Source organism: Eurosta solidaginis, chromosome 3 (genome assembly GCF_040869045.1).
Source record: "Eurosta solidaginis isolate ZX-2024a chromosome 3, ASM4086904v1, whole genome shotgun sequence".
NCBI lineage: Eukaryota > Metazoa > Arthropoda > Insecta > Diptera > Tephritidae > Eurosta > Eurosta solidaginis.
Window position 1 is genome coordinate 150508799 of NC_090321.1, and position 12932 is coordinate 150521730.

General features: G+C 45.1%; 1 protein-coding gene across 8 annotated transcripts in view; it reads right to left on the reverse strand.

Moving 5' to 3' along the window:
- LOC137244361 (homeobox protein 2-like) overlaps positions 1-12932 on the reverse strand; it is a 664619-nt gene that overhangs the window by 492972 nt on the left and 158715 nt on the right. For all 8 annotated transcript variants that reach the window (XR_010950927.1, XR_010950929.1, XR_010950926.1 and 5 more), the window contains exon 3: positions 9534-12304. Coding sequence is in view for 4 of the 8 variants with exons in the window: in XM_067773278.1 (XP_067629379.1) it covers positions 9534-12304 (2771 nt within the window). In the remaining 4 variants the exon portion in view is untranslated. The remainder of the gene's footprint in view (positions 1-9533; positions 12305-12932) is intronic.

Genomic DNA, 12932 nt, shown 5'->3' on the forward strand with positions numbered 1-12932 from the left:
CCCGAAAACTAACCAGAAATGATGCCGGAAAGGTCCTCAAATGATCTCCCAATAGTTCCGAAAAGACCCTGACGGTTTCCCGAACGGATCCCGACAACTATCCAGAAATGATACCGAAAGGGCCCGCAAATGATCCCGTATTAGTCGAGAAAAAGTCCCGAAATGACCCCGACGGGATGCCGGACGAATCCCAAAAACCATCCAGAAATGATTTTGGAAGGGACCCCAATGATCCCGAAAAAGTCCCGCAATTATTCCGACGGGAATCTGAACGGATACCGAAAACCATCCAGAAGTGATGCCGGAACGGTCCTCAAATGCTCACCTAATAGTCCCAAAATGACCCTGAGGGCATCCCGGACAAATCCCGAAATCCATCCCGAAATGATCTTGGGAAGGTCCCAAAATGATCCCGAAATAGTCTCGGAAAAATCCAGAAATTACCCTGACGGGTTCCCGGACGAATCCTGAAAGCCATCCTTAAATGATCCCGAAAAAGCCCCGAAATGACCCTGACGGGATCCCGAAAGGATTCCAAGAACTATCCAGAAATGATGCCGGGAAGGTCCTCAAATGATCCCCTAATAGTTCCGAAATGACCGTGACGGGATCCCGAACGGATCCCGACAACTATCCAGGAATTATTCCGAAAGGGTCCGCAAATGATCACGTATTAGTCGAGAAAAAGTCCCGAAATGACCCCGACGGGATCCCGGACGAATCCCAAAAACCATCCAGAAATGATGCCGGTAGGTATCCCAAATGATCCCGAAATAATCCCGAAATGACCTCGTCGGCATCCCAGACGGATACCGAAAATTATCCAGAAATGATGCCGGAAAGGTCCACAAATGATCCCCTAATAGTCCCGAAATTACCCTGATGGGATCCCGGACGGATCCCGAAAACCATCCAGAAATGATGCCGGAAGAGCCCCCAAATAATCCCGAAAAAGTCCCCAAATGACCCCGACGATATCCCGGACGGATCCCGAAAACCATCCAGAAATGATGCCGGAAGAGCCCCCAAATGATCCCGAAAAAGTCCCCAAGTGACCCCGACGAGATCCCGCACGGATTCCGAAAACCATCCAGAAATGATGCCGGAAGAGCCCCAAATGACCCCGACATACTCCAGAAAAGGTTCCGAAATGGCTCCGAGGGAATCAACGACGGATCGCGAAAACCATACAGAAATGATTCCGGAAGGATCCCAAAATGATCCCGAAATAGTCCGGAAATGACCCAGATGGGATCCCGCACAGATCCAGAAATGATCCCGGAAGGGTCCAAAAACTATCCCGGAAAAGTAACAAAAAATCCCGAAATGGCTCCTACGGCATCCCGGACGGATCCAGAAATGATCTGGGAAGGGTCCCCAAATGATCCCAAAATGGTCCCGAAATGACCCTGATGGATCCGGCAAACCATCAAGAAATTATGCCGGAAGGGTCCCCAAATGATCCCTAAATAGTCCCCATATGACCCCGACGAGATCCCGCACGGATCCCGAAAACCATCCAGAAATGATGCCGGAAGGGTCCCCAAATGATCGCGAAATAGTCCCGAAATGATTCCGGAATAGTCCCGAAAATATTCCAAAATAACCCCGACGGGATCCCGGACGGATCCCGTAAACTATACAGAAATGATCCCGGAAGGGTCCCAAAATGATCCCGAAATAGTCCCGAAAAAGTCCCGAAATTACCCCGGCGTAATCCCGGACCGATCCCGAAAACCATCCAGAAATGATCCCGGAAGGGTCTCGATATGACCCTTACGGGATTACAAATAAGGTGAAGCTAATTATAAAACCATTTTAATAAGGCAGCAGGCGCATTGGAGCGAATAAAAAGTTAGATAGAAACATACAGGTAAAGCTAATAAAAGCGTGCTAATAAAAACAATTGATGGAGGGCGGATGGCGGGAGTAGAGGAGAGGACCACTGATCGTTCCTCCAAAATTGTCTAGATCTCGTTCTGTATGTACCAGATACCAAAAACTATTGATTTAGGAGAAAATTTAGATTGAGTTATAACAATTTATGGATTTTACACCAGAGGGGGAGATAAAGGGGGGCGGGCGGAGGGTATCACTGCTTACTTTGTAAGCCCTCGACTTATTTGACCCCTTGAGTCTGTGATATTGGTAAAGGCCAGTATACGTAAAGTTATAATGTGTAAAAATTATGAAAAATAATTTCTCGAAGGGTCGTGGGACCCCCACCCCTCTTTCCATGTTCGAAAAAAATTTCGCTAGTAGACTACTGTCTGTGTCCCAAATTTCATCAAAATCCGTGTAGCCATTCTGGCGTGATTCAGTCGCAAAGACGAAAAAATATAATAATTAAATTATAACTGTTCCTAGGGGGCGGGGACCACGCCCCTTTTGAAAAATATATAGCTAGTAGATCCTTCTAGACTATTGGCTATATGTGTGCAAAATTTCATCCAAATCGGTCCAGCCGTTCTTGCGTTATTGAGTCACAAAGACAAACGTCTGGACAAACATCCAAACATCCAAACATCCAAACAATCAAACATCCAAACATCTAAACATCCAAACATCCAAACATCTTAACATCCAAACTTTCCCATTTATAATATATACTAGCCTTTACCCGCGGCCCCGTCCGCAAGGAGAAAATGAAATATGTGGGCTATTCACGTTAGCCTGCTTATAAAGTTATCTGTTTAAAATTTTTTTTCTGTCTAATGCATTTTATTTTTGTAATTGAGTAAAAAAAAGAACTTTATGAGCTGATAACCTGATAGGATCCCAAAATGATACCCCAGCGGGTTAGGGGATCAGAATATACCCGCGGTAGGTATGCCTGTCGTAAGAGGCGACTAAAATACCAGATTCAAGGGGCTGTGTAGCGCAACCTTTCAGGTTGCCAGCGCAATATATAGCTTCTCCAAACCCAATTGTCAACCTCACCTATCCGCGGCGAATCCTGTTTCACTAACAGACGAGGCTCTGGCGACCCCAAGCTCCTCATGGAACTTGGGGGTAGGGAGGGAGGGAATGGCCTGAAGGTTTAATGTGGCCACATAAATCGTTCCCGAGATGGTCGGGCTAGCACCTTAATGGTGCTATGGTACCGGAGCGTACCGGATTTGTATCCGGCAAAGGACCACCACATCGATAACACTCCCCAAAGCCTTCGGGGAGCAACCTTATCGCTACAACAACAACAACAACAACATCCCAAAATGATAACGAAATTATCCAGAAAAAGCCACGAAATGACCCCGACGCTATCGCGGACGGATCCCGAAAACCATCCAGAAACGCCCCGGAAGTGTTTCCAAAAGTTCCCGAAGTAGTCCCAAAAAAACCCGAAATGACAACGACACGATTCTAGACTTATCCAGATAACCACACAGAAATGATGCCTGAAGGGTACCAAATAGTCCCGAAAAAGTTCCGAAATTACCCTGACGGGCTCCCGGACGGATCTCAGAAACCATCCAGAAAATATCCAGGAAGGGTCCCTAAATTATCCCGACTAACTCCAGAAAAAGTTCCGAAATGGCTCCGAGGGGATCCACGATGGATCGCGAAAACCATACAGAAATGATTCCGGAAGGATTCCAAAATGATCCCGAAATAGTCCGGAATTGACACAGATGGGATCCCGCACAGATCCAGAAATGATCCCGGAAGGGTGCAAAAACTATCCCGGAAAAGTAACAAAAAATCCCGAAATGGCTCCTACGGCATCCCGGACGGATCCAGAAATGATCTCGGAAGGGTCCCCAAATGATCCCAAAATGGTCCCGAAATGACCCTGATGGATCCGGCAAACCATCAAGAAATTATGCCGAAAGGGTCCCAAAATTATCCCGAAATAATACAGAAAAAGTCACGAAACGACCCCTAGAGGATCCCCAAATGATCCCGTATTAGCCCCGAAAAGGTCCCGAAATAAGCCCGACGGGATCCCGGACAAATCCCGAAAACCATCCAGAAATGATGCCGGAAGGAATCCCAAATGATTCCGTAAAATTCCCGCATTGATTCCGACGGGATCCCGAACGGATACCGAAAATCATCCAGAAGTGATGCCGGAAAGGTCCTCAAATGATCACCTAATAGTCCCGAAATTACCCTTAAGGGGTCATGGATGGATCCCATAAACCATCCAGAAATGATCCCGATATATTCCCGAAGAAGTCCCGAAATGACCCTGACTGAACCCCGAAAGGATCCCGAAAACTATCCAGAAATGATGCCGGAAATGTCCTCAAATTATCACCTAATAGTTCCGAAAAGACCCTGACGGGATCCCGAACGGATCCCGACAACTATCTAGAAATGATGCCGAAAGGGCCCGCAAATGATCCCGTATTAGTCGAGAAAAAGTCCCGAAATGAACCCGACGGGATGCCGGACGAATCCCAAAAACCAGCCAGAAATGATGCCGGAACTGACACCAAATGATCCCGAAAAAGTCCCGCAATAATTCCGACGGGATCCTGAGCGGATACCGAAAACCATCCAGAAGTGATGCCGAAAAGGTCCTCAAATGATCACCTAATAGTCCCAAAATGACCCTGACGGCATCCCGGACAGATCCCGAAATCCATCCAGAAATGATCTTGGGAGGGTCCCAAAATTATCCCGAAATAGTCTGGGAAAAGTCCAGAAATTACCCTGACGGATACCGGACGAATCCTGAAAACCAATCTTAAATGATGCCGAAAAAGTCCCGAAATGACCCTGATGGGACCCGGAAAGGATCCCGAAAACTAACCAGAAATGATGCCGGAAAGGTCCTCAAATGATCTCCCAATAGTTCCGAAAAGACCCTGACGGTTTCCCGAACGGATCCCGACAACTATCCAGAAATGATACCGAAAGGGCCCGCAAATGATCCCGTATTAGTCGAGAAAAAGTCCCGAAATGACCCCGACGGGATGCCGGACGAATCCCAAAAACCATCCAGAAATGATTTTGGAAGGGACCCCAATGATCCCGAAAAAGTCCCGCAATTATTCCGACGGGAATCTGAACGGATACCGAAAACCATCCAGAAGTGATGCCGGAACGGTCCTCAAATGCTCACCTAATAGTCCCAAAATGACCCTGAGGGCATCCCGGACAAATCCCGAAATCCATCCAGAAATGATCTTGGGAGGGACCCCAAATGATCCCGAAAAAGTCCCGCAATGATTCCGAGGGGATCCTGATCGGATACCGATAACCATCCAGAAGTGATGCCGGAAAGGTCCTCAAATGATCACCTAATACCAAAATGACCCTGACGGCATCCCGGACTGATCCCAAAATCCATCCAGAAATGATCTTGGGAAGGTCCCAAAATTATCCCGAAATAGTCTCGGAAAAGTTCAGAAATTACCCTGACGGGTTCCCGGACGAATCCTGAAAGCCATCTCTAAATGATCCCGAAAAAGTCCCGAAATGACCCTGACTGAACCCCGAAAGGATCCCGAAAACTATCCAGAAATGATGCCGGAAATGTCCTCAAATTATCACCTAATAGTTCCGAAAAGACCCTGACGGGATCCCGAACGGATCCCGACAACTATCTAGAAATGATGCCGAAAGGGGCCGCAAATGATCCCGTATTAGTCGAGAAAAAGTCCCGAAATGAACCCGACGGGATGCCGGACGAATCCCAAAAACCAGCCAGAAATGATGCCGGAACTGACACCAAATGATCCCGAAAAAGTCCCGCAATAATTCCGACGGGATCCTGAGCGGATACCGAAAACCATCCAGAAGTGATGCCGAAAAGGTCCTCAAATGATCACCTAATAGTCCCAAAATGACCCTGACGGCATCCCGGACAGATCCCGAAATCCATCCAGAAATGATCTTGGGAGGGTCCCAAAATTATCCCGAAATAGTCTGGGAAAAGTCCAGAAATTACCCTGACGGATACCGGACGAATCCTGAAAACCAATCTTAAATGATGCCGAAAAAGTCCCGAAATGACCCTGATGGGACCCGGAAAGGATCCCGAAAACTAACCAGAAATGATGCCGGAAAGGTCCTCAAATGATCTCCCAATAGTTCCGAAAAGACCGTGACGGTTTCCCGAACGGATCCCGACAACTATCCAGAAATGATACCGAAAGGGCCCGCAAATGATCCCGTATTAGTCGAGAAAAAGTCCCGAAATGACCCCGACGGGATGCCGGACGAATCCCAAAAACCATCCAGAAATGATTTTGGAAGGGACCCCAATGATCCCGAAAAAGTCCCGCAATTATTCCGACGGGAATCTGAACGGATACCGAAAACCATCCAGAAGTGATGCCGGAACGGTCCTCAAATGCTCACCTAATAGTCCCAAAATGACCCTGAGGGCATCCCGGACAAATCCCGAAATCCATCCAGAAATGATCTTGGGAAGGTCCCAAAATGATCCCGAAATAGTCTCGGAAAAGTCCAGAAATTACCCTGACGGGTTCCCGGACGAATCCTGAAAGCCATCCTTAAATGATCCCGAAAAAGCCCCGAAATGACCCTGACGGGATCCCGAAAGGATTCCAAGAACTATCCAGAAATGATGCCGGGAAGGTCCTCAAATGATCCCCTAATAGTTCCGAAATGACCGTGACGGGATCCCGAACGGATCCCGACAACTATCCAGGAATTATGCCGAAAGGGTCCGCAAATGATCCCGTATTAGTCGAGAAAAAGTCCCGAAATGACCCCGACGGGATCCCGGACGAATCCCAAAAACCATCCAGAAATGATGCCGGTAGGTATCCCAAATGATCCCGAAATAATCCCGAAATGACCTCGTCGGCATCCCAGACGGATACCGAAAATTATCCAGAAATGATGCCGGAAAGATCCACAAATGATCCCCTAATAGTCCCGAAATTACCCTGATGGGATCCCGGACGGATCCCGAAAACCATCCAGAAATGATGCCGGAAGAGCCCCCAAATGATCCCGAAAAAGTCCCCAAATGACCCCGACGATATCCCGGACGGATCCCGAAAACCATCCAGAAATGATGCCGGAAGAGCCCCCAAATGATCCCGAAAAAGTCCCCAAATGACCCCGACGAGATCCCGCACGGATCCCGAAAACCATCCAGAAATGATGCCGGAAGAGCCCAAAATGACCCCGACATACTCCAGAAAAGGTTCCGAAATGGCTCCGAGGGAATCAACGACGGATCGCGAAAACCATACAGAAATGATTCCGGAAGGATCCCAAAATGATCCCGAAATAGTCCGGAAATGACCCAGATGGGATCCCGCACAGATCCAGAAATGATCCCGGAAGGGTCCAAAAACTATCCCGGAAAAGTAACAAAAAATCCCGAAATGGCTCCTACGGCATCCCGGACGGATCCAGAAATGATCTGGGAAGGGTCCCCAAATGATCCCAAAATGGTCCCGAAATGACCCTGATGGATCCGGCAAACCATCAAGAAATTATGCCGGAAGGGTCCCCAAATGATTCCGAAATAAAACAGAAAAAGTCACGAAACGACCCCTAGAGGATCCCCAAATGATCCCGTATTAGCCCCAAAAAAGTCCCAAAATGACCCTGACGGGATCCCGAAAGGATTCCGAAAACAATACAGAAATGATGCCGGAAAGGTCCTCAAATGATCCCCTAAAAGTCCCGAAATGACCGTGACGGGATCCCGACAACTATCCGGAAATGATGCCGAAAGGATCCGCAAATGATCCCATATTAGTCGAAAAAAAGTCCCGAAAGGACCACGACGGGATCCCGGACGAATCCCAAAAACCATCCAGAAATGATGCCGGTAGGTATCCCAAATGATCCCGAAATAGTCCCGAAATGACCTCGTCGGCATCCCGGACGGATCCCGAAAATTATCCAGAAATGATGCCGGAAAGGTTCCCAAATGATCCCCTAATAGTCCCGAAATTACCCTAATGGGATCCCGGACGGATCCCGAAAACCATCCAGAAATGATGCCGAAAGGGTTCCCAAATGATCCCGTATTAGTCGCGAAAAAGTCCCGAAATGACCCCGACGGGATCCCGGACGGATCCCGAAAACCATCCAGAAATGATGCCGAAAGGGTTCCCAAATGATCCCGTATTAGTCGCGAAAAAGTCCTGAAATGACCCCGACGGGGTCCCGGACGGATCCCGAAAACCATCCAGAAATGATGCCGGATGAGCCCCAAAATGATCCCGAAAAAGTCCCCAAATGACCCCGACGAGATCCCGGACGGATCCCGAAAACCATCCAGAAATGATGCCGGAAGAGCCCCCAAATGATCCCGAAAAAGTCCCCAAATGACCCCGACGATATCCTGGACGGATCCCGAAAACCATCCAGAAATGATGCCGGAAGAGCCCTCAAATGATCCCGAAAAAGTCCCCATATGACCCCGACGAGATCCCGCACGGATCCCGAAAACCATCCAGAAATGATGCCGGAAGGGTCCCCAAATGATCGCGAAATAGTCCCGAAATGATTCCGGAATAGTCCCGAAAATATTCCAAAATAACCCCGACGGGATCCCGGACGGATCCCGTAAACTATACAGAAATGATCCCGGAAGAGTCCCAAAATGATCCCGAAATAGTCCCGAAAAAGTCCCGAAATTACCCCGGCGTAATCCCGGACCGATCCCGAAAACCATCCAGAAATGATCCCGGAAGGGTCTCGATATGACCCTTACGGGATTACAAATAAGGTGAAGCTAATTATAAAACCATTTTAATAAGGCAGCAGGCGCATTGGAGCGAATAAAAAGTTAGATAGAAACATACAGGTAAAGCTAATAAAAGCGTGCTAATAAAAACAATTGATGGAGGGCGGATGGCGGGAGTAGAGGAGAGGACCACTGATCGTTCCTCCAAAATTGTCTAGATCTCGTTCTGTATGTACCAGATACCAAAAACTATTGATTTAGGAGAAAATTTAGATTGAGTTATAACAATTTATGGATTTTACACCAGAGGGGGAGATAAAGGGGGGCGGGCGGAGGGTGTCACTGCTTACTTTGTAAGCCCTCGACTTATTTGACCCCTTGAGTCTGTGATATTGGTAAAGGCCAGTATACGTAAAGTTATAATGTGTAAAAATTATGAAAAATAATTTCTCGAAGGGTCGTGGGACCCCCACCCCTCTTTCCATGTTCGAAAAAAATTTCGCTAGTAGACTACTGTCTGTGTCCCAAATTTCATCAAAATCCGTGTAGCCATTCTGGCGTGATTCAGTCGCAAAGACGAAAAAATATAATAATTAAATTATAACTGTTCCTAGGGGGCGGGGACCACGCCCCTTTTGAAAAATATATAGCTAGTAGATCCTTCTAGACTATTGGCTATATGTGTGCAAAATTTCATCCAAATCGGTCCAGCCGTTCTTGCGTTATTGAGTCACAAAGACAAACGTCTGGACAAACATCCAAACATCCAAACATCTAAACATCCAAACATCCAAACATCTTAACATCCAAACTTTCCCATTTATAATATATATTAGATTAGATAGATATATAGATATTTGGTTTATATAGCGATTGAGTACACATTATATATTTTAGTACTCACCTTCTAATAATTGGCAGTGGTAAAGTAAAGCGTCCATCATTGACCACAGGTGGGGCACCATTTGGCATAGGAACCATTGATATCATTGATGTGAGTATGGTTGTGCCTGGTGGCGGTACAGATCCTACAATTGTAGGTGATGCTGATGATGTTATCGCCCCGTTCAATAGCGATGCACTGTAAGGTGGTGGAAAGTGTATATGCAATAAATCTGGAAGCATGGGACGTAACAAGGTCGACATCGCAGCTGGCATTGTGGTCGCTGTAGATCTCGCCGCATGATATGCATTAGGTTGTATGTGCAAAGTACCTATGCTTGTTAATGGCTCTGATCCCAAAGGCACTGAGTGACGCAAAGGTGAAGGGGTATGTAATTGATGTGGATGGGGATAGGAGGAAGATAATTGTTGTTGAAGATGTCTTCGTTCACGTCTATTACTTCGTCTTTGAGCACGTTGGGAAATCGGTGAGATAGGAGCCCGTTCGTTTCGCAATTGCACGGATAAAATTTCGTCCGTTTGGCATTCTGTTGAGGCAAACGTACGACTCTGCTCCGATACGACAACAGACGCAGTTTTCGGTGAATGCGATCTATCATAAGGCAATGCCGTTGAAGATGCCGATTTTGAATGAGGAACACACGTGGGGCTGTCTTCCGATGTGTACACCTCCTGAGTATTCATTTCTGTACTCTGCGGCTGAGAACTTAAATTTATTATATTGACGTTATCTGTAACACACCCATTTCTAATATCATTACCGTTATAATCATTTTTGACAGCATGTACACCGATAATATTATCACTCGTCGCACTTGTTTTACCATTACAAAACACATTACGTACTGGACTCACGTGATTGACACTTTTATTTACATTGACACTGCACACTGGTGTTGTTGTTGCACTCAAATTACACACACTAGCATTATTGTTGTTGGTGTTTTTGTATTCATTACTAATTGTATAAATACTGGAATAATTACAATTGACTACGGAAACTGCATTACTTTTAACAATGTTACTTTTTTCTTGTGGCCCAATATTTAAATTCACTAAATGACCTTCAACACCAATATAATCATTATCTTCAAAATAATTATTTGTATTACTGCATTCAGCATTGTTTTTATTGTTAATACAATTGTTATTATTATTTTGATCATTATTACCGGAATTTACTTGTATGGTTACAGTCGACAGTGTTCGATTGATACTCGATGGAGTCGCAATCTTTGCCATCGTTTCATCATTATTGCCCATGACACAATCATTCTGTACAATGGCAACATCATTATCTTCTTCATTGTTATTGTTGATTTTATGATTAATCACATTATTGACGCAATCACTGTAATTATTTTTGGTTTCGTGCAAGAAATTGCTGAATCGATCGTCGTCGCTAACGCTGTTACCATTACTGGTCAGACAACATATGGCCGTACAATCGGAGCTTGTTAGAATGATGCTACTGTTGCTGTTGGTGGGTAATACTTTGATATTTTGCATTTGCTGAGCTCGTAACTTTCTGGTTGGTGAAAGAAATGATTTATCAGCAGCAGCGGGGATGTTTAGGCGCATTTTACTTTTCCAATCAGAGACACTGACAGTATAACTACTGTTGGCTCGTAAGACTTCACAGCAAAAATCAAATTTGTAATCACTATCGTCACCACAATCACTGGGACTAAGATTAAAACAATGATTACTACGATGTTCACTAATGTTACTCCTGCTAACATCGCCACGCGCGGCTGCTAGCGCACTTTCACTTGCCCAAAATTCGGCATACAACCGCTCGAGTTCCGCGAGACATTTATTGGGCGTTAACGTATCTAACGGTGCCACGTTGGAGGGAACATGTACGCTTGCGGAACTTGACCGTGTTGCTCGTTTGACTTTTGTTCGCACACCTTTAAAAGCGGTTTTCCACAAATGTGAATATGATTGTAACGTAGCGAATGTCGACCGAGATTTATGCGCGTTCACATGACCGTTTAAAGAGCACGCCGAAGACTGAATGATCGTATCTGTATCAACCACTGTAGGTATGGTTCGGTGCTCATCGTACATACATTGCCAGGTTTTACCATATGAGCTCTCAGTTGATGTCGCTTTGTCGCTCCGAGACACGTCAAACAAGTTGTTCAATGGGTTCATTGCAGTATTGTTCATTTGTATTTCATTGTTTGGAAAAGCATCGCTGTTCATTGGCCTTGTATTTGGTACAATATGATCGCTTTCGTTATTATTGTTGTTCGTATGAATATTTACGACACTGGTGCGTAAATCTGAGGAAAGAGGGAAGGTTTTACTGCTGTCCGCGCAGGAAACAGGTTGATTGACCTCCTCTCCACTGTGTGATATTGTTTTTTCACTTTCCGTTCCTTTTACACTTTTATTCGTAGACTCTGCCCGAGCCGCTTTACTTGATTGTAAACTTGTGAGCTGCAATAGCGTTTGTGGGTTGCGTTCTTCTTTTTGTTTTCGCGACTTCAGCACATAATTTTCATTTCGATCGATGCTAAAATTGTTGATAGTTAAATCATTGTACTCTTTGGTTTGTTGTGATCTGCTATTCGTAGGCCGTGTTTCTTTCAATTTAGGTGTGTCCCCGCTGCTTTGCTGTTTACTTGCACCGTCAGTATTTTTGTAGCAATTTTCTCGTTCAATTTGGGACACATTTTCAGCACATAATGTAACCTTCTCAGACGAGGAACTTAATAATGTTCCAACCTCAAAGTTAAGCGGACCTAACAGCTCAAGAGAGCGCTAAAATGGCAAAGAGAATTAAGAAAAACGAATAAAAATGTGAATGGTGTAAAAGTTTAAGGAATATATGTATGTATGTGCATTAGACTGACCCGATTTTTCATCATATCTGTATTTGATTCAAAGTTTAAGGAATATATGTATGTGCATTAGACTGACCCGATTTTTCATCATATCTGTATTTGATTCAAATTGAGCTGGCTTTTTTGCATCTCAAAGCTCTTCAAATTTGCCACATTATGCAGTATTACATGTTGGAAAAAAATTTTTTTTTAAACAGTTTTATTTTAGCTTTCAAAGTGATAGTTTCGTATTTTTTGTACATTTTTTGTAAATTTTTCGTGATTTTTGCGAGATATATTGGTAGCAGAGGAAATCTAATACCGGCATCGTGTTCAGCGACCTCGAAAACATATAGTTAGCCTATTAATGGATAAATTTTTTATCATCAACTATCCCCTCCTTTGCGGGGAAGTGGCGAAAATTCGAAAAAAACGGACACTCGCATCGGGTAAATTTTCGAGATTAGCCTCCTAACTCTGGGAAATGACTTCTGAGACATTCGAAGGTTTTTAGCATTCAGCATCAAAAATATAAAGATATGATGCAAAATCGGGTCAGTCTAATG